This window comes from Pipistrellus hanaki, assembly GCF_964339955.1.
Source record: "Pipistrellus hanaki genome assembly, chromosome: 5".
Lineage (NCBI taxonomy): Eukaryota > Metazoa > Chordata > Mammalia > Chiroptera > Vespertilionidae > Pipistrellus > Pipistrellus hanaki.
In genome coordinates, this window is record NC_140507.1 from 72,335,950 (window position 1) to 72,358,691 (window position 22,742).

At 50.6% G+C, this 22,742-nt stretch overlaps 1 protein-coding gene across 1 annotated transcript; it reads right to left on the bottom strand.

Moving 5' to 3' along the window:
• Positions 1-5: 5 nt before the first annotated feature.
• ZFR2 (zinc finger RNA binding protein 2) lies at positions 6-22,282 on the bottom strand. The gene is given in 18 exon segments (XM_084885343.1): positions 6-111; positions 469-567; positions 4,741-8,196; positions 8,237-9,651; positions 9,907-9,932; positions 10,198-10,427; positions 10,431-10,727; positions 14,186-14,247; positions 14,495-14,644; positions 14,647-14,661; positions 14,664-14,679; positions 15,529-15,613; positions 15,726-15,897; positions 15,900-15,932; positions 15,935-16,020; positions 16,574-16,644; positions 21,717-21,805; positions 21,808-22,282. Coding segments are annotated over 15 exon segments (2,181 nt in total). The 5' UTR covers positions 22,241-22,282; the 3' UTR covers positions 6-111; positions 469-567; positions 4,741-8,196; positions 8,237-9,235.
• Between the last annotated feature and the right edge of the window lie 460 nt (positions 22,283-22,742).

Below are 22,742 nucleotides of genomic sequence, written 5' to 3' on the forward strand. Positions count from 1 at the left end.
TGCGGCCCCAGGCCCCGCGGTGGAGGCCTGCCTTCTCTCCGCTCAGCAAGGACAGCATCCAAGATGTTAAGATGCCCTGGCACCCCGTGGAGGCTTTCTCCTTGACGCGGTCTGAGAGGCCGGAAGAGTATCTGAGCCGGCTGCCTTCTCCCTCTGTGAGTGGGTACTCCGCGGCCGAGTAACACACCCTCCCCAGGACGCTCAGGGGTCCTCGTCCCACGGTCAGAGAAGGCAGAAGTGTTGAGACAGGGGAAGGACAGACTTAAGGAGACAGTGTCAGGTGCCCGAATCTCCCAGGGCTGCCCAGGGCCCAGGGAACCCCCCAAGGTGTGGACAGGGGCACACTGGGCTGTGCCTAACTCTTAAGGTATAAATTTGAGTCCAGCCAAAACCAGTTTGGCTCAGTGGAGAGAGCGTCGGCCTGCGGACTGAAAGGTCCCAGGTTCGATTCCAGTCAAGGGCATGTACGTTGGTTGCAGGCATGTCCCCGGTAGAGAGTGTGCAGAGGAGGCTGGTCGAAGTTTCTCTCATCGATGTTTCTAACTCTCTATCCCTCTCCCTTTCTCTCTGTAAATAAATCAATAAAATATACTTTTAAAAAAATTTGAGTCCATAGTTTATTTAGGTCAGAACTACTGAAGGGGTGAGCTTCCTGTCCCTGGAGGCATCCAAGAATTGACCACGTTGAATTCCAATTCCCAGACATGGCAACGCCAGTGTCTCCTGCCTGCTGCCAAGAGCTGGGGACTCTCCCCTCCCTCACACCTGCCTGAAGCCAGCTGGTAGCCACATCATCGGATCAGACCCCAGAATTTCCCCGTCCCAGGCTCTTCTCCCTCCATATTTAGTCCTGTCAACTTGGTTCCAGAAAATCTGTGACCTTCCCCAGGCCACCCATCTGGGTCTGGCTGGTGATACAGCAGCTCCTCCCTGGCTTTCCGGCTGCCTCTAGGTTTTCTCCCTGCCACCATTCACCTTCCGTTTTGTCACCAAAGGAGGAGAATGTGCCTGTGGCCCTCCCCTGCCTTAAATTCTCACAGCTTCCCCAGCGTGCGGGACAGAGCCGGAAGCAGTCTGGCATTCGGGCTCTGCATGTTTGGCCTCCGGGGGCCTCTCTGGACTGGTCCGTTTCCGCTCCCACCAAACCCCCAGCAGTCTGGAAACCACAGGAATTTGCATACTTTTGCACTGCTGTCCTCTGCCTGTAATGCACTTCCCCCGCCCAGCGGGCTCCTCCACCTCATCCTTCCATGCTCATCTCAACGGGCACCATTTTTATGAAGCCTTTTCAGACCCCTGCCTCCTCCCTTTCTCAGAGTAAGACTTCCTTTCTGTGCCTGAAGGACCCCTCTCTGGAGGCCCTCCGTCTCCTCTCCTGTGTGATGGGCATGGGCCTGGCCTGGCGACGGAGCCCAGCAGCCTGCCTGAGAAGAGCCAGCCTGGAGGAAGCAGATCCTAGGGCCAGAGAGAGACGGCACCTCACAGGGAGAATTCAAATCCCTGCCTCAGCCACACCTGGAGCTCATTCTGTGTGTCGCGTAGGAAGCAAGTGTTTGCTTTTTGCTTGGTCAGGAGGGCATGTTTGCCACTTGCAACCAAGTGAATGGCTAACTCTGAAAACGGGACCAGCAGCTCTACAGAATGTCTCAACCCGCCCACCCTTCCCTTCTTCTCTCCCTCCTCTCCTCGCCTGATAGACCATATATCTTACTTGTTTATCTTGTTTACTGACTGCATCCTTTTTAGAACATCAGCTCCTCAGTGCAGGGACTTTGGATGGTATGGTTTACTGCTGTGACTTCAGGACCTGGCACACAGTAGGTGCTCAGGACGTATTTTTTAAGCCGATGAGTATTGGGGAGGGGTGAGATGAGCAGTGCCTGTCACCTGTGAGGCAGGCAGTCTCGTGCGATGGGAAAGCTGACGCTGACAGAGTGCTGAGCTCGACCTCAGATCACAGGAAGTGGTAGATGGGGCTTTGCACCCAGGCCTGTCCGGCCCAGGGCTCACATGCTAGTGTACCGCAAGTGTGGGGCACATGGTAGAGCCCAAAGAGAAGGTGTCCATAATTATGCTTTCTGGATGTGGAGGGCAGGCAGGGCAGGGCAGCTGCAGCCAGGTGTGTGGATGGCTGAGCTGGTGGTGCTGGATCCTCAGCTGGAGCCCGAGGCCAGATCAGACTGTCCCAATTACCTGGTCTTTAAATTTAGCTTTTCCCTCGCTGCCAGGGGACTCGGGGACTCAGCAGAGCAATCTGCTCTTTCGAGGAAAAGTGCTGTATGGCTGGCTTTGCACTCAGACCTGTGGTCGGCGGGATCATTCTCCACTTGTGGAACAAGGAGCCCCTCCTGCTTTGGAAACCTGCTTTGGGGTGCCAGAGGCGATCTACCTTTGATGGGGGAAGTGTCTGCTCTGCCCCCACATCCCTCACCCAGGCTCCCGTGTGCTGCAGGTGGAGCCGGGCACATCATTCCCCGCCCCGCGCGCAGGTTCGCGCTGTGGGCACTGGGTCCAGGTCACTTCCTGGCTTCCCAAGGCACTCACAGTGACCACCCATCACCCTCTCTCACTTCTTCTTGTCCACAGTCCTCCTGCCTTGCCTCACACCCCGTGACAGAACATATGCTCCGTGAGCCAGGGCAGAGACAGCTCTGGCCTGGGCAATCGTTTATCTCTGGAGTCTGGCACACAGTAGGCCCTCACAGAACAAATGAATAGAATCACATGAAAGAATGAAGACTCAGGAAGAAGTGCGGGGGATCCATACGGTACCACAAGGCAAGGCCCACCTGTCAGAGGACTTTTCCCTATGTTCCTCTTCAGGATTCCTCCTTGATCCTCTCCACCCTCTGTCCCCCAACCCTCATCCTCTAACTCAAGAGGTGGCAAACTCTCTCTGTAAAGGGCCACGTGATCTCTTGCTGGATTACTCTTCTGCTTTTGTCCCACAAAAGCTTCCATTAATATAACATGTATGTGAACAGGTGTGACTGTTCCAATAAAACTTTATGGATGCTGAAATTTGAACTTCAAATACTTTTCACATGCCATGCAATATTGAGGTGATTTTTCCCCCAGCCACTTAAAAATGTGAAGAAGCCTTTTTAGCTCATGGATTCATAAAAACAGTGGGTGGTGGGCTGTAGTTGCTCCCCTATAATCTGTCTTTTTTTCTAATAGGCACATTTTAGAATTTATTTGATCTTGTAGGTGCACTTCTTAATCTAAATGTGTGGATATTCATGGCCTGCAGTAAGCTCTCAAGTGCTCTCCGCTGTATAAAGCTAGCTGACGCGGCGATGAGCCCCTCAAGGGGACGTATGTTTTCTTCTCATCGAAATTAATAGCAGCAATACTTGTAGTGTTTTGCTGTATACTTCAGACTGTGCTAAGCTTATAAAACTGTTTGAAACAAAGCATGTATGTCCCACTCCCGAAGGGCTGCCATTGGCGCTTCTTTCTATTGGCTGTTTCTCTGGCATTTGCTTTCATATATCAAAATAATGTTTTGCATATCTCTTTTTCTTAAATGTTTTTATTTATTTCAGAAAGAGAGAGAGAGAGAAACATCAATGAATGAGAAAGAATAATTGATGGTCTGCCTCCCGCAAGTCCCCCACTGGGGATCGAGCCTGCAACCCAGGCACGTGCCCTAACCAGGAATTGAACCATGACCTCCTGGTTCATAGGTTGATGCCCAACCACTGACCCGTGCCAGCCGGGCCATATCTCTTGATTTATCAGTTGGACATTGTCCTCTGACTTCCTACTCCTGAAGGTAGAGATTTAGCTCTCTTACGCATATGGCTTTCACAATAGTTTTATCACAATTCTTGGATTAATGAATATTTAGTGCTTATGTTATTCTATGTAAGTATTGTTCACATGGAGCAATGTACACTAAGAACCCTTTTATTTTCTAGGATTTGGTGTGTGTGCGTGTGGGGGGGCGGGCGAGAAGGGTTTCCTGGAGCTAGTGGCCGCCCTTGTTTTGTGTGTCTGAGCCTCTCTCTCCCCAGCCTCTCCAATGGAACGAACTTCCCTGCTCAGGGCTGGCTATGCCCCGCTGTGGTCCTGGCCTCAGCCCAGGTCTCCCTATTTCTTGGTTTGTGCCCTTGTCTTGAGAATGTGTGCCCCACCCCCACCCTGGGCATTTCCAGACAGGGTTTCCTTCCACTTTCCGGTGAGATCGGTGGTTTGGCTGAGGACCGTCTTCTGGGTGGTGATTAATTTCTCTTGCCTCATGGCTTCTAGCTCCCAGTCTTGGGCAGTTAGATATCTGAAGCTGTCTGCTTCCTCGTCCTCCGCTTTACCCGCTTGTGGGTGTGTTTTTCCTTTCTCTGAAAGCTTGTGGAATCTCCTTATTCTCCTCATCCTGCACGTCTACAGTGGGCTTGGTTGGGGCCTATTTTCACTTGTGCTGGACATTCAGTGGACTCTGTTGTGTCTTTCATTCCTCGTAACTTTTTTAAAAATATGTTTTAATTTATTTTTAGAGAGAGAGGAAGGGAGAGAGATAGAGAGACAGAAAAGTCCCTGCATGACTTTTCACCCGCATACCTGCCCTCCACCAAGCCGGGTCCCTGAGGCTGAGCCTTTCTTCGCAGCATGAGTTAAAATGCATTTTATTACTGAGTTCTCTGCAAGTTGGTGCTGCTAGTTTTAATCCAGTTTTATCGTCTCAAGGAGGTGAAGTGAGCCGTCCTGATACCCCTCAGCTAAGACATTAAAGAGCCAAACCTGGGACCAGGGCTTGGAGGCACCCTCCATGCATGGAGTGACAACTTGTGGTTCATCTTCGGTTTCTCCCAAGGAAGTGGTGTTTGCTGACTGAATAGTGAATAGCTCAGCACCCTCAGCGAGAGGCACAGGGAAGACACGAGTGTCCATGGCACAGATCAGGTGTTCAACAAGCACGGCTGAATGAATGAGATGTAAGAACAGCAGTGGAGGAAAAAAATGGCAGAAGGAAACCTGTTAAACTTATATCTTTGTGCAGAAAAGTACTTGTTAAAATGAGAAGGCGCAGTCCTGACTCGAGTGTGGGGAGTGGGGCTCCTTCGTTTATCCTGAGAGGGAAACTAGCAAAGCTCTCATGGAACAGTACTTTCCACATCGAGGTTTCAAATGCCTTTTCATTCTACTGGCCATGCCCTTCGACCGAGAAACAAAATCCCCACTGTTCAGGAACATTTTGCTGCATTGTGACTTATAATTTTTGAAAATAATCTAACTGTCTGACAGGAGGGGAATGCTTAAGCACATCAGGATATGTTCATTTTGTGGAATATAATGCAGTTATTAAAAATTATCTCTTACCCGGTCAGTGTGGCCCAGTGGTCGAGCGTTGACCTACGAACCAGGAGATCATGGTTCGATTCCCAGTCAGGGTGTGTGCCAGGTTGTGGGCTCGATCCCCAGGATGGGGTACATGGGAGGCAGGTGATCAATGATTCTCTCTCATCATTGATGTTTCTATATCCCCCTTCCTTCCTCTCTGAAATCAATTAAAAAGATTACCTCTCTTCGAAATAGCCAAAATGATGGGAGAAAGCTTATTTCACTGATCATAATGTCCTCTAGGTCCATCCACATTGTAGCATGGGTCAGAGCTTCCTTCAGCTGGAGCTGAACCTGGCAGTGCAGGGACAGAGAAGAAAAAAAAAAAAAGGAAGAGCAGATCTCTTGGCTTCATCTGCCAACTCACTAACACAGACAACCTTCTTCTGTTTGAAGGTTGAAGAATATTCCATTGTCTGGATGGACCGCAGTTTGTTGACCTGCTCATCTGTCTGTAGACACAGGGGGTGTTTCCACCTCTAAGCTATTGTGAATAATGCTGCTGTGGACATGGGGGGACAAACACGTTTTCTTTTTCTAAACTTGGGCAGATATAAACGGGGTGCTATCCCCCCTCAACTATCACTCCCCTCCCCCGCCATGCCTTTTCCACCTTGAGGAGAAACACGGGGCCTCCAGCTTGTCCGCTCAGCACAGCCTTAATTTACTTACCTGAAACATCTCAGCCCCGGAAGCCAAACTAACAGGGACTCAAGGAGAAGATGGAGCCAGTGTTATCCCACACAAGCCACTGCCCCCAGCCACGCCCTGGAGACGCTCCCTCGTCCCCTGAATGTGACTTATTTTGGATCAGGCGACGCGTTTCCCGGCTGCTGTCTGTGTTAGTGACTTGGCAGATGAAGCCAAGGGATCTGCCCTTCCTTTTTTTTTTTTTTTCTTTCCGTCCCTGGACTGCCAGGTTCAGCTCCAGCCCTGCTCACACTTCTCAAGTCATCTCTCCCACACTCGCTGCTGTCTCCTAGCAACTGGCTCGCCCGCCAGCATCCTGCAGCTGAGGTCCTGCGTCACCGTCTCAGGGTGCTTCTCCCCCTTCGAGGGAGTCTGGCTGCTCGGGTGCTGGTCCAGCATCTTCCTGCCAGCCTATTCTGGAGTCCTCTGGCCGGCGGGAAGGGGGCTGGAGAGGAAAGATCAGGAATGACCCCTCTTTAGGTCTTGAGGGAGCTCTATCACCCAGACGGTTCATCCATCTGGACGGAATACACCACTGACTGCTTGATTTTGCTGTCATTTGCCTAAATTGGTGTGTGGGTTTTTTGTTTTTTGTTTAGAGTTGCTGGCGGGGGGTGGAGGGCAGATTCATTTTCTGTCCACATAATTGGCCTTAAACCACCTGGTGGCAGATATATCCATGTTCCCCGGAGCCAGGCATGGGGCTGGAGGGCAGTAGGAGCTGCCTCGGCAGGGTGGAGGGAGGAAGTCAGCCTGCAAATGCTGCGCGGTCACAGCAGCAGCACACGGGGCTCCCACACAGGTGAGGCGGTGACTCATACGGCCACATCCTCGCCCACAAATAGACCCGCTCTCCCCTCCCTCCATCAGACTGCCACTGCCCTGTCTCTGGGCCGGGCTGCCACAGTCATTTCCTGGGACAAGACAGAAACAAATGATGTCTTCCAACCCTCTAGGAGGCAAATTCCTCTTATGAAGAGACCTGTGTTTGGGCCTCTGAACATGACTTCAAGCCTTTAACATATTTATTGAGCTACTACTGTGTACTTGGTCTGCTCTAGACCTGTGGGTACTGAGATGAGTAAAGCAGATATGCTTCCTGCCCCCAGAGAATTCACATCCTGGGAGGAAGGCAGATACCAAGTGATTCTAATCAGTTATATAACAGGCTGAAGAAGTCAAGGAGGCCTCTCTGAGGAGGTGACATCTGAGCTGAGATCTGAAGGAAGGAGTCGCTGGCCATACAGGTCAGGGCAAGAGCTTGCTATGCAGTGGGAACAGCGTGTGCAAAGGCCCTGGGGCAGAACAAGACTGGCTGGTCTGATGACAAGCGGAGGCTGGTGGGCCTGAGTGGAGTTACTGAGGGAGAGTGGCAGATGGGTTCTTGTGGGGGCTTCCCTGGGATTCGGGGTTTTATCCTGAGTGCAGTTCTGAATTTTAGCCAGAGCTCCTGCTGATGGAGGGTGGAAGCAGCAGAGTGACAGTGTGGATGGAGAGTGGAAGTGGGACTTCCTGATGGTTTGTCCCAGCACAAAGGAACGCAGAAGGACTCCCCGCAGGTGGTGGTGGCAGCGATCCTGGGCAGTGGGTGAATGGCAGTCGCTGAACCAGGATTAAAGAAAGAGGTGTGTAAGGTGAAGCTCCCATGGAGGTAAAGGATGCCTGGGCCCGTCCCCTGTGCTTTGTCTGTGGCTGTGGCCAGGACCAGCCAAGAGGTGTTGTCCGGGTGCCTGTAAGAGGCAGGGAGGAGTGCTCCCTCAGAAAGGGATGGAGGCAGAAGAGGCAAAAGCAAGCAGCCTGCCCTCCCAGGGAAGCAGGAGTAGTCAGGCCCCGGCCACTTCCTGTTTTGGGTGGATAATGCGCCTGCTAGAACCAGGCTGGGGTCTGCCTTATGCTCCTTGGCCGGGCTCTGAGAAGGGGGCCTGGCTGCCTCCCAGCCCCTGTTCTGTGCACACTGACATGTGCCACTTCCGCTGGGGGCACGTGCCATCTCACCCCCCTCCTGGGATGTCCTATAGGCTCCAAACCGTCAGAAGCTCAGGTGGTGATCAGGTGTCTCTGAGCCCCACTACTCTCCCTGAAATTTTTTTTTTAAATTGACTTCAGAGAGGAAGGAAGACGGGGAGAGAAACAGAAACATCAATGATGAGAAAGATCATTGATCAGCTACCTCCTGCACGCCCCCCATGGGGATCGAGCCTGCAACCTGGGCATGCACGCCCCCCATGGGGATCGAGCCTGCAACCTGGCCCTGACTGGGGACTGAACCTCCCGGCTCATAGGTCAATGCTCAACCACTGAGCCATATCAGCCAGGCTTTTAAATATATATATTTTTATTGATTTCAGAGAGGAAGGGAGAGAGAGCCCCTGAGATTTTTTATAAAGATTTGGGGAAACTTCAGGGGAACTCCTGGTGTGTGTGTGTGTGTGTGTGGGGGGGTGGTTTCTGCAGGCATTAAGCACCCCCAACTCAGCTTGGCCATCCCCTCCTTCAGGAAGTCTTTTGAGCCCCCACCTCCTGCTAATGGTCTCACTCTGTACGCCTGGACCAGGCCAGGGGGTCCCGTGAGTGACTGGACATGTGGGAAATGAACGTGTCTCTGGGAGCAGGCTTCTCTGCAGCCCCTGGAGCCCGCGTGGGAATGGCCTAAATGGCTATACCTGAGCAGAGCCCCAGGGCAGCACCCGCCCTGTGTCCTCCCATCCATACACCTGTGGCCTGGTTTGCCGGTTCGATCCCCAATTGGGGGCATGTAGGAAGCAGCCAATCAATGATTCTCTCTCATTATTGATGTTTCTATGGAGTAGCCACTCAGAGGTCCTGCTGGGAGGCGGGGCCATCACACAGCCCCTCTCGCTGTGTGTGGACTTGAAATCACTGGGGCATGTCCTGGAGGCTAGGGAGGCAGGTCAGAGAGAGGGGCCTGAGGGCCAATCCCCAGGGTGCACCTGGGCCCAACCTGCCTCTCCAACAGCCTAGAGACGGGCCCCTCAGCTGGGGTCTGCAGGGCCTGAGCTGGGCCCCACCCCATCCCTGCTGTGGGGACAGGAGCAGAGCTGGGCGCTCCTCTGCACCCTTCTGGGAATATCTATGACCTGAATCTTCCCCGACGACTGAGTGCCTCCTGCTTACAGAGGAGCTGCTCTGTAACGTCTCATTTAGGGCTGGGGTTCGCCCGTTGTCTTTCTCCCATCCTTCCAGCCTATGTGGGTCCAGAGCTGGCCTGCTCCCTGCCACTCTCCCTGCGGGGGAGGGAAGCGGAACCCAAGACCATTTCTTGGGAAGTCTGGGTCGAGGGTGCCGCCCACAGCCTGGCTGAGCTGGCCCGTAGCTGGGGAGCCACAGGGGCTGGCCATCCTACGTGGGCACTGGCTGTGATGTCTTCCCGCTGCTGGAGGGTCATGGACTCGAGGGCGTCCATCTGGTCTCTCTCATGGGGATCCCAGAACCCAGGCCCATTTTTGTGAGGGGGTGGGGGTAGCAAACAAGATAGAGCACCTTTGTGAAAGACTGCCACCGCCGGGCCCGAAAGGGTCCGGCACGGTGTGTGTGTTTGTGTGTGTGTGTGTGTGTGTGTGTGTGTGTCTGTACCCTCTGCACCCATGGCCACAGCAGGCCCTTAGCTGTTACAGGGTCTCCTTTGCAGGCCTCTCACCTGGGCCATGCCTCCCTCTAACTGGGAAGTACAGCCAGCAGAATGCCTTCCTGCAGGTGAGTGCGTGCGTGCGTGCGTGCGTGTGTTTTAGTTCTTTCTCCTCCCCTGGCTCAGCCACCTCGGGCACATGCCCTGCCCTGTGGTGCTCCTGCCTCTGCCTGTCACACAACAGGCTCACACCTCAGGTGCAATGTGCTCTCAATCCTTTCACTTCGCACGATAGCATCCCGTGTCACTAAAAGGGCTGGAAAACAGCACCCGTCTCTGACAGCTCATGAGCGCATAGATGCTTCTCTCCCACTCTGCGACCATAAACCACACTGGGGTGAACATCCCCGCTCAAGCCTGTATCCGTGTCTGCTGGTTTCCCTCAGAAATATCCCCACGAGGGCCATCACCTGGACAGCCAGGCCTCCCGAAAGCAGGGCTGCACCAGAGAGTGAGTGCTCAGCTGACAGTCGGGGTGGGACCCTTGCTGCCCCATCTGGCTGGACCTTGGCCTCCTTTACAGTGAGTGAGTTCCACCTGCTACTGGGCTGGTCCTTTCCTCTGGGGGTAGAGGGTGGGGTGTCTGAGTCCCTCCTTCCGTCTGGGTTGGACGCTGTTCTTGAATGTTGGTGAGAGGGTCCTGTACCTCACTAGGACCCTGTCTCTGCCATGTGCCTCGTGTTCTGGGCTCCCCAGCTGATGGGGACTGACCTGCCAGGAGTGTCCCCGAGGCCACACACTCCAGGACCCCTCACATGGCGTCCAGGGGCCCCGTGGCACTGCGCAGAGCCTTCTCCACCAGCAGCTCCATGGCCTGGGCCGCGCAGGATGGAAAAGGGGACGCTGCCTTTGAGGAGAGCGCGTGGCCAGTTCCCCTCCCACTGGGGTTCTGTGGGCTCAGCTGGGGGTTTCGGGAACCCCAGGACAGGCAGCCCCTCCCAGCTCTTTCTCTAACTCCCACCCACTCTTGACCTCTACAGAGTAAGGAGGTATCACAGAGGCCTGGCCACCTCCTGGCACTAACCTGATGGGTTGGAATCAGGGCAGGGCACTAAGGATGTAAAAGATCTTAGGAAACTACAGGACATTGAAAAAAGAGATAGAAGACATAAATAAATGGAAGAACTTACCATGTTCATGGATTGGTAGAATCAATATCACTAAAATTTCCATATATCCAAAGCAATCTATAGCTTCAGTGCAATCTCCATTAGAATACCAATGGCATATTTCAAAGATCTAGAAAAAAAACTCTCCAAAATTTCATCTGGATAAAAAAAAAAAGACCCCGAATAGCCACAGCAATCCTGAGAAAGAAGAACAAAGTTGGAGGGATCACAATACCAGATATCAAGCTATATTACCAAGCCATGGTTCTCAAAACTGCCTGGTACTAGCACAAGAACAGACATATAGACCAATGGAACAAAACAGAGAACCCAGAAATTGACCCAAGCCGTTACAAGCCATTATGCTCAATTAATATTTGACAAAGGAGGCAAGAACATAAAATGGAGTCAAGACAGTCTCCTCAATAAATGATGCTGGGGCCGAAAAAAAGAATGATACCATCATTATTGAAAAAATTAAAAAATAATACATGGTGCTGGGAAATTTGGTCAGATACATGCAAAAAATTAAGGTAGATCACCAACTTACACCATACACAAAAACAGACTCAAATGGCTAAAGGACTTAAATGTAAGATGAGAAACCATAAAAATTCTATAAGACTTCATAGGCAGTAAAATAGCAGACGTATGTCGCAGCAATATCTTTATAGATACAGCTCCTAGGACAATGGAGATTAAGGAGAAAATAACAAATGGGACTACATAAAAATAAAAAGCTTCTGCACAGCAAAAGAAACTGTCAACAAAACAACAAGAAAGCCCACTGTATGGGAGAACATATTCACCTGATATTTCTGATAAGGGTTTAATCTCCAAAATTTACAGAGAACTCATACAACTTAACAAAAGGAAGATAAACGATCCAATAAAAAATGAGCAAATGATCTAAATGGACACTTTTTGAAAGAGGATATAGAGAAGGCCCAGAAACATATGAAAATATGTTCAAAGTCACTATCATCTGAGAGATGCAAATCAAAACAATGAGATACCATCTCACACCTGTCAGAATGGTTATCATCAACAAATCTACAAATGACAAGTGATGGCAAGGATGTGGAGAAAAAGGAACCCCCGTGCACTGTTGGTGGGAATGCAGACTGGTGCAGCCACTGCGGAACACAATATGGAGTTTCCTCAAAAAGTTAAAAATGGAACTCCCATTTGACTCAGTAATCCCACTTCTAGGACTATATCCCAAGAAAGCAGAAACACCAATCAGAAAAGATATACCCACAATTTACAATAGCTAAGATTCGGAAACAGCCTAAGTGCCCATCAGCAGATGAGTGGATTAAAAGATTGTGGTACATCTAGCCGAAACCGGTTTGGCTCAATGGATAGAGCGTCGGCTTGGGGACTGAAGGGTCCCGGGTTCGATTCCGGTCAAGGGCATGTATCAATACCTTGGTTGCGAGCACATCCCCAGTAGGGGGTGTGCAAGAGGCAGCTGATCGATGACTCTCATCGATGTTTCTAGCTCTCTATCTCTCTCCCTTCCTCTCTGTACAAAATCAATAAAATATATTAAAAAAAAAAAAAAAAAAGATTGTGGTACATCTATACCAGTGTTTCCCAAACTTCTCTCATGATGAGAATCACCTGGTGGAGTTGTTAAAACACAGATTCCTGAATCCCAACTAAGAAGTGCTAAACTAGAATTTTTGGGAACATATAGGTAAAATTGTATACTTAACTAGTGCTCTAAGACAGATGTTATATACAGAGCACTAAGTTAGGTATGCAATTTTACCTATATGTTCTCAAAAATTCTAGTTTAGCACTTCTTAGTTGGGATTCAGGAATCTGTGTTTTAACAACTCCACCAGGTGATTCTCATCATGAGAGAAGTTTGGGAAACACTGATCTACACAATGGAATACTACACTGCTATAAAAAAGCAGGAACTTTTACCATTTGCAACAGCATGGATGGAACTAGAGAGCATTATGCTAAGCGAAATAAGCCAGTGGGGAAAAGATAAATATATTATCTCACTCATATGTGGAATATAATGATCAATATAATTTTTTAAAATATATATTTTATTGATTTTTTTACAGAGAGGAAGGGAGATGGATAGAGAGTTAGAAACATCAATGAGAGAGAATCAATGCTGCCACCTAGATGCCAGCTGCCACCTGCACGCTCCCCATTGGGGATGTGCCCAAAACCAAGGTACATGCCCTTGACTGGAATCGAACCTGGGACCCTTCAGTCCACAGGCCGATGCTCTATCCACTGAGCCAAACCAGTCAGGGTTGATCAATATAATTTGATGAATAAGAATTGGTCCAGAGACAAATGGCAGAGGTGGGGGTTGGGGGGGAGGTTAAAGAGCAGCCAAAGGACTTGAATGCATACATATTAGCATAACCAATGGACACAGACACTGGGGCGGTGGGGGCTTGCCCGGGGTGGATGGGAATGGCTGGGGGGAGGGTGTCAATTGGGAAAAAGGAGTTATATGTAAACTTTAGACAATAAATAAATAAATAAGTAGGAGAAAGTGGATCTGATTAGAACACATCCCATCATTGATAACATAGGCCTCCATGTTTGAGAGATATTCATAGGTTCTCCTCTTTAAAAATGTAAGTGTTGCCAAAACCAGTTTGGCTCAGTGCATAGAATATCGGCCTGCAGACTGAAAGGTCCCGGGTTCGATTCGGTCAAGAGCATGTACCTTGGTTGCGGGCACATCCCCAGTAGGGGGTGTGTAAGAGGCAGCTGATCGATGATTCTCTCTCATCGATGTTTCTAACTCTCTATCCCTCTCTCTTCCTCTTTGTAAAAAAATCAATAAAAAAATTAAAAACAAATATATATATATATATATATATATATATATATATATATATATATATTTTTTTTTTTTTTTAAATGTAAGTGTTGCCCTGGCCAGTTTGGCTCAGTGGATAGAGCATCTGTCTGTGGATTGAAGGGCCCCAGGTTCAATTTTGGTCAAGGGCACATGCCTGGGTTTCGGACTTGATCCCCATAGGAGGCGTGCAGGAGGCAGCTCTCTCATCACTGATGTTTGTCTCTCTCTCTCTCTCCCTCTCCCTTCCTCTCTGAAATCAATACAAATATATATTTTTAAATTTTGCCTTAAAAGTGAATTGCTTAAAGAAAAATGTTGGCAGTAAGTAACAATCATGAAGAGGGTTCAGGAATGAATGGAATTTGGAAAATGGTCCTAGGGGCTGTTCCAGGAGGTTCCAGGCTCGATGAGCCTCAGGGTGCTTCTCTGGCACAGCCTTCACCGGGTGGTGGTGACTCGAGGCCCTTGCTGCCCTCTGGCCTGGCGCAACACCCCTCCCACACTCTTGGGCAATGCCATGTGACTCAAGCCCCCGACACTCATGTCTCACACAAGCAGTGCCAGGACAGCAAGTTCTGCTATGACCTCTGCTGTGGCCTCTGCTGTGGCCTCTGCTGCAGACATATGGACAATCTGAGTTCCTGGGGACCTGGCACAACTGGTTTCCACTGGGCAAGTTTCCACTGGGCAAGGGAGGAGCATGGTGCTGCACAAGCAGGGCCCAGGAGCACACGCACAGCCTGGTTCTGAGCCTGCCTGACACTGTCACCAGCTCATTTCCTCCGCTGCCCTGAGGCCCAGCTCTTATCTGAGCAGTGACATCCGGGGCTGACAGAAGTGCTAGAAGGCTATACCCTCAACCCTCTCCCCCTGCCCAGAGCAGAGTCAGACGCTTCCCTAAGCCACCTGGAGTGTGGGAGGGGGCTGGACACAAGGGCCCAGATGTATCTCTGTCCACGACATTAGGGGAGAGGTGACAGACACAGGATGAGATGATGATGCTGGCATCAGGTCAGAGGAGACCTCTACTTGTCCTCCGTCACCATCTGTGAGGTACAAACACAACACTAGGCCGAGTTACTCCAGCCGAGAGACAGGTGCAAGCAGCAAGGACGTGGTCAGGTGGCAGGCCCTGTGCCGGGCGTCTGGGGCCTCCATGGGACTGAGACATAGCCCTGCCCTCCAGCAGTACACACTCAGACAAACCTGCATATGAGGTGCCTTCACATGTAAAAAATGCCCTTAACAAGGACAGCAATACAATAAATTTTTAAAAAGCAACAACTGGCCACTGATATAACACATAGTTGGAAGGAAAGGAAACAGAAGTGTCCCTTTTTACACCAGGACACGATGCCCCCACAGTGAGAGAAGCAAATTAAAGCTATAACGAGGCACCATAATCACCTGTGAGAAGTCAGAGGGGCAGCTGGGCTGGCAAAGCCGGGCAGCTTATAAACTGTGGGTGGAGGCTGACCTGGCAACACTTACCCACCGACCCTGCCCTCGGCTGAGCTCCCACGTGTGTGGAGCAGCGTGTACAAGGCCATTGACTTTGTGCAGCCTCAATGGTAATGCAGAACCCTGGAAGCAGCCTAAATATCCTCGGTCAGCAAACATACTCCCCGTCCTGTTGGACATGGCTCCCTCCCTCCGGACCTGCCATCAGGCTTTATGTCCTCACAGCCGATAAATGAGTTAGGGTGCTACGTGTCTGTTTATCTGCTCCTGACCAGCGTGCTCACTAAGCCAGCAGGAGGGAAGCTGCATTTTTGCAGGAACAGTGCTCGGCACAGCAGGAAGAACCCGCCCTGGGACTGACCGCTTTAACCTAAGATGATCGATGTCAATCATGACCTGATCTTACTCTTCCCCAGTGATCCTGTGAAATGTACTCTGGTTGCGAAGAGGAACTGCTCGAACGGAGAAACCCAGCCCACCTCCCACAGGCTCCCGTCTCGGCTCCCCGGCTGCTCTCCCCTGAATCTCATCAGTGTGGCAGCAGACGTGCCGGTGCGTCACTGACCACCTACCCTTCCCAAGGCCGGTCACCATTCCCGTGGCGGGACATTTACATTTTCCCTGAACTCACCCTACAGGGAACCACCTCTGTCTCCTGGCAGCTGGTATACAAACAAACTGGTTTGTATCTAATAAAGACAACCACTCATGTTTCTTACAATCCTGTGGACCCTGGGATCCTGAGGTGACCCACCTTCCCAGGACCTGTCTGGGCAGCTGCTCCGTGATCCTCTGCAGCAGGCACGGGTGAGCTTCTGGGAGCAGAGCAGGATCAGTGCACTGTCCCGTCTCCCCGAAGGAGGAGGCCTTTGGCCAGGCCAACCCGCATCACGGCTCTCAGGATCCGAGCAGAGGGGCTGACACCGCTGTGAAGGCAAACACAAGAATGCACGCGTAAGAGGAGGGTTGGGGAGAAAGGGAGCATGTGGCCCTGCCCTGGGTCTGAAAATGCCAACAGCTTGCTGGGCCCTTTGAGCCTCAGCTTCTTCATCTGTGAAATAGGCCTTTCTGAGTCCCGATTCTCAGAGTGCACCTGACTAAAGGAGACATGAGAAGCTGTATCTGAGAACAGCACTGGAGACCAAAATGTTTACACACTTTAAATAAAGGCAGTGTTTAGTAAAATACATTTCATTTTCAAAATTGAGCTATCAGCTGTTAAAGTGTGTGTGTGTGTGTGTATGTGTATGTGTGTATTTGTGTATGTATGTTTTTGGGGAGGCGGGGACGACGACACCCTGTATGTGCTCAGTAAGGACTGGTGGTGATTACTATTTTCTGATAAACCGCATTCTGAAAAAGGCCAATGATGGCAACCGCAGTGACCCTGGTCCTCAGCCAGTTGGTGGCACCCTGGCCAGCCCTTGGGTTTGGGCACCTTCTAAGCCATCTCTAGTGTCACTTCACTCCCATCCCTACCCTTGGCGAGCAGGCCCATCCAGGTGCTCAGGCCACAGCGTCCTCAGGGGGATGCCTCCCAGGCTCGCTCTCTGCAGAGTAGGCCGGCTTTCTGAGGGTGAGCCTGACATAGCGTCTGCCCCACATCTAACCTCCGGCACGGCCCTCTGCAGGACAGGACACCCACGCTATGACCTGGTCTGAGGCCCCCAGCCTGCCCTGCTGGGCTCCATGCCACCATCCTCTCCCGCCACTCCCTCTCAGGCCTTGTGCTCTAACCCAGTGATTTCCAACCTTTTTCATCTCATGGCACACATAAACTAAAACTCTGTGGCACACTAAAATATAAGTGTGTGTGTGTGTGTGTGTGTGTGTGTGTGGTGTGTGTGTGTGTATGTATATATATATATATATATATATATATATATATATATATATATCAATATATAATTGATTTTTTTACAAAGAAGAAGGAAGAGGGTTAGAGAGTTAGAAATATGGATGAGAGAGAAATATCAATCAGCTACCTCTTGCATACCCCCTACTGGGGATGTGCCCACAACCAAGGTACATGCCCTTGACTGGAATCGAACCTGGGACCCTTCAGTCCCCAGGCCAACACTCTATCCACTGAGCCAAACTGGCCAGGGCAATATATATATATATATATATATATATATATATATATATATATATATATATATATATTGCTGATCTGGCCAAAAAAGGTATAAATTTGATTGATTTATAAAAACATAAATAGTAGTAATTATCTATCCTTTTTGCTTCAGATGACTTTTTAAAAAACCAAGTGCCTATACTTGTATACAAGGATTTCTGGTCCAAAAAATAACCAATCGCCCTGGCCAGGTGGTTCAGTTGGGGGAAGCATCATCACTTACACCAAAAGGTTGCAGGTTTGATTCCCAGCCAGAACACATTCCTGGGTTGCTGCAGATACGGGAATCAATGTTTCTCTCTTTCCCCTCTTTCTCTCTATTATAAATCAATAAAAAACATATCCTCAATTATAAACAAAACAAAAAAAAAGTTAACCAATCAGACACAACCTTACTATTCAACATGACCAGTAAGATGCAACTCTTTTATATGATCTATACAGTTATGGTTAAAGACAGGTCATTTACACCTGATGGGCTATTACTGTGTTGGCTGTTGTCATTTTTTTAACAACCTAAGGGAAAAGAGGTCAGTGCCCCTGATTAAACAGTCAGGCATTGCATGTTTTAAATTCTTGCAGCACAATGATTGAAAATCGTTGCTCTAGCCCCAAGCCCCTCCTGTTTCTCTGCAGCCCACTAGGTTCGTCCTCTGCTCCGGTTCCCAGGACTGGTGCCTGGGGCACCCTCACATGATAGATATCTAGACAAATGTCCCATCTCTGCTCCAGAAGCTGCCACTAATCACCACTTTGTTTTCTTTGTGACATTTCTAGGGAGAGGAGACAACCTTTTTATAAAAAAAAGTGTTTGTATATTCTTATCCATTCGGGGACCACAGCCCACTGGCAAAATCTAGACCAGGGATTGGTCTAGATCACATGTGTCAAACACAAGGCCCGCGGGCCAAATCCGGCCGGCCAGGCCTTGCAATGTGGCCCGCACCGCGCTGTCATCACTGCACTCCCTGTCAGTTTATGACATTGTCAGTTTATGACTGTTCAGTAAACCATTCGGCCCGCGATTTAGGCTGGATTTTAGATTTTGGCCCCTTCTCTGATTGAGTTCGACACCCCTAGTCTAGATTTGCAGAATCTGGATTAGAGAACAAGGACCAGACTCTGCAACTGAGACTCGGGAAGCAGAGAAAACAGAACATGGGACGGGGGCAAAGCGGGGCGGGGGGGGCGGGGGGGGGGAGAGGGGGGAGACCTGCAGATACGCAACTTAGAAGTTTGATAACCAATTTGAATCCCAATTCACACAAACTAGAGAACAAAGAAACCAAACCAGAAAACAAACAAACAAAAAAACAACAACATGATATCTATGGGACGAGTGGAAATGTCAACATTGACTGGATATTGAATGATGTTAAAGAATTACTGTTAATTTTTGCCCTGGCTGGTATGTTCAATGGTTAGAGTGTCAGCCTGCGCACCAAGGGATCTCAAGTTTGATTCCCGGTCTACGGAGCGTACCTGGATTATGGGTTCAATCCACAGCCCCTGGCACCTGGTGGGAGGCACCCAATCAATGTGTCTCTCTCACACTGATGTCTCTCTTTCTCTCCTCCCCCTCCCCTTTCACTCTCTCTAAGAAGCAAGGGAAAAAATATTCTCACGTGAGGATTATAAAAAGGAAGAATTACTATTAATTTTTAAACTTCAAATCATTGAGGGGGGATTTTTTTTTTTTTTATCAGAAAACGAGTGGAGATTTGAGGGTGGCACCCTTTCTGTCTGCAATATAGACGCCCCTGGGCAGCTTCCACGCGCCCAGCCCATCTGCACAGGCTCAGAGGGCAGACCTGGCCTCTCGTAGTGGAGCTGAAGAACATCTCTCTGGGATTTGCGAGCGAGCAGAACGGCCCAGGCAAACCTCAGCATTAGGCTGGACCTCCCGCTCAGACTTTGCAGTCTTGTGTTTTGTCTTCGTGAGGGTGCCAAGGGAGAGATGAAAAAATGTCTTCTTGCCAGAACCAGTTTGGCTCAGTGGATAGAGCGTCGGCCTGTGGACTGAGGGGTCCCGGGTTCGATTCTGGTCAAGGGCATGTACCTTGGTTGCAGGCACATCCCCAGCAGGGGGTGTGCAGGAGGCAGCTGATCGATGTTTCTCTCTCATCGATGTTTCTGGCTTCCTATCCCTCTCTCTCTTGCTCTCTGTGGAAACTCAATAAAATATATTTTAAAAAAGAAAAAATGTCTTCTTTGCACTCCTGTCTTCCCTGCTAGGAGGGTGAAGAAGTAGATGTAACGCGTTGGGAGGTTTGCATGCTTAGGCTGAGCGGGGAGGCCGTTTTATGGTGGCGCTTTGTAACTCACAGTGAGAGCAAACACTATAGTGAGGAGAAACTGAAGTGGAACAGCGTGATTCCACCTACATGAAATGTCCAGAAAGAGGAAGTGCAAGGAGGGTGCCGGGGTTGGGACAGGGGGGCAGGATTAATGGGGACAGATTTCTGTTTTAGATGATGAAAAATTCTAGAAACAGATAAGTGGTGGGTGATGGTTGCACAACTTTGTGAATGTACTTAGTACCACTGTATCGTACACATAAAAATGGTTAACACGGTAAACTTCATGCTCTCAGTATTTTACCACAATTTAAAAAAGAAAATGAAAAGCCACCCAGAGAGAAAGGACTTGGAAAGCTACCTCCCTCTTGGATTATTTTAGTTTATTCCGACTCCTTACAGGGCTCAGGGACTTTCTGCCTCCCCCTAACCCCGGGGCCTGAGTGGTGACTCAGCAGGTCACCCAGGGCAGCCTCCGCACTGAGAGGCGGAGGGGTCAGAGCAGAAAACACGCATCTCCGTTTGTAGGTGAGCCAACAGAGGTGGTTCCTGTTTTGTGAACTGTTTCTAGATGCACCTTTGGTGGGAAAAGTAAATTCTGGTCTTGAACAACAGCTCTCCAACTGCGACTGTAACTCCCTTTGAACCTTGGGGCCCCAGCCCTGAGGCTAGAGACTCCGCGAACTTACTGCCCTCCGGCTGGAAAGTCCCTGCTTCTCAGAGGCTCAAAGCCATTCAGAGGAGGAGCCACTTCCTGTGGGAACTCCCACCTCCTCCAAGTCACGCCTGGGCCTGGGAGAATGAGGGTGAACTCCATTACCTCGATCACCGCCCTCCTGCTCTGGGCGCCTGCCCTTTTCCGCCAATGTGTCGGGCACACGCCGCCGAGTGAGCACAGCCGGGCAGCCCGGAGCCCCTCTGTGGGCTAGATGCTGGCGTGCTTGCACAAGCGGTCATCACGGGACTCCGGCCGCTGTGTGGGCTGTGAGGAAAGGCACGCGTTACATTGGCTGAGGCCCCAGCCCCGTGGGCAGGGACAGGAGGCATGTCAGCTCTGCAGAGGTGCAGCACACGGGGCAGCAGGACATGGGGAGTGGAGCTGAGGAGTGACGGGGACCCACCGGTGGTGACTCAGTGAGGACGCCAGGGCCTCCCCTGATGGCTGCAGGAAGCTCGGGGCTGAGGGGGGCTGGGGGGCTCCCCTGTAGTGACACTCTTACATTTCCAAGCCAGAGGTTTTTCTGCCAATTCAGTGGGCCTGTTCCCGCAGCAAGGTGCAAACCAAAGGTTCCCATCCAATCACAGCCTGCGCAGACAGACGGACACCTGAGGACCCCCGAGAGGTGTGACAACAGGGGCCTCGGGAAACTACAGGGATCGCTGAGCCTTCCTGGGTGGCCCAGAGGAGTGACAGCACAACCTTCAAGGCTTCCTGTCTGCTGAGCTATTCCAAAGAGCGGCTTTCAGAGGAGCCACGCCCTCCCATGCTGAGCTCACCTCTACCACCATCTGGCGCCCTTTCTCCTCCGCTGGCTCAGCCGCCTCTGGCACGTGCCCTGCCCTTGGGCGCTCCTGCCTTTGCCCTGTCTCCACTTCTGCCCATCGTGCGCCCTTATCTTTTTGTTGCGGCTTTTATGGACCTCATCTCCTTAACTGCTAAATGACCAGGTCTGAAGTGCAGAAGTCCTATCTGGTGTGGTTATTTCGCACAGGACAAAACAAGATCGTTGAACAAAAACACAAAAATGAAAAGAAATGCTGCTGCTTGCACTTCGTTTTAGCCACATGCAATCTCTGGATGAACTCCGGGGGGCTGGGAACTGTGGAAGTGGCTGGAAGAAGCTCCAGAAGTTGAGTTCTAAAAAGCTGTTTAAGACAAGCCCGTGGGGCCACTGCTCAGGCTCTGGGCGACGCAGAGGAGGGCGCACGCTGGCTCCTAATGCCCCGGAATCACATGCCATGGGGTGACGCGGTCACCTGGCTTTCTAGGGCACCAATTCCTTTTCCCACCCTCCTTCCCACAGCAAAGGGGGCTGCTCAGCAAGAAATGCCGCTGTCTGCCTCGACCTTCCTTCTAAGACCTGAAACCCGGTGCCTGCACCTTCCAGCAAGTTCCGGATGAGTCACTGAGGTCGGCCAGGGATGTGTGTGTAAATGTGAGATGGAGAACGGGTTGAGGTCATGAAACCTGGCCCCTGAAAGGCCCACCAGAACCCAGAGAAGGAGCAGGGCACACAACGATGGCCGAGGTGACCTCTTGCACGTAGCCGGGCCCACGGCCTGCGAGTCACAGCAGCTTCCAGAGGCTTCCACAGAGCCTCCCTGGGTGGGCAGGTGTCCCGGCCTCTCTGACTTCGGGTGTGCCAGTGTCCCCTCTAGGGGTCTGCAGCCACTGCTGTGGCTCGGGAGGCCCTGGAAGAACTGTGTCATACAACCTGCTCCGGCCAGAAACCAGGCGGACCTGCTTCCAGTCAGCCAGTGCGAAGGAGAGAATGCAATGCAAACCAGGCTCCGGCAGCCCCTTCCAGTCCCGTGTGACACTGGCCAGCTGGATACAGGGCCCTGCAAGGATGTTTCCTGTCGGCTTGGGTCATAAGGACCACAGTGCTTGGTGCCAATCTGAATGCAACCATGGAGGGTGCAGGCCCCTGGCTGCAGGCCACCGGCTGGGGAAACCCCACAGCAGCCCTTAGATAATCGACAATGAGACATCAGGTGGACCAAGGGGCATAGGTAACCTGGCCCATTAGACAAATCCAGTGAGTCTCTGGGGGGAGAGCTATTGGGTCGGCAACTAAGTAATTGCGGGTTTCACACATATATGGCTTCAGTTGAATTTTTAGGTTTGCAGACGTAGTACAAATGTAAAACACATTTTGTATTTGATAGTTGGCTATTCAGCTGTTAATCAGTAAAAAAAGTTTTTTGATCTGTTTTGTAGTTTTTGTTTGGCGTTCGTTGAAAAATGGAAAATCAAAAGGAACATTTTCGTCATATTTTGCTTTTTTATTTCCGCAAGGGAAAAACGCATCACAAGCTCATAAAAAGTTATGTGCTGTTTATGGTGACGAAGCCTTAAAAGAACGGCAGTGTCAAAATTGGTTTGCCAAATTTCGTTCTGGTGATTTTTCACTCAAAGATGAAAGACGCTCTGGTCGTCCAGTTGAAGTTGATGACGCCCTAATCAAAGCAATAATCAATTCGGACTGTCACA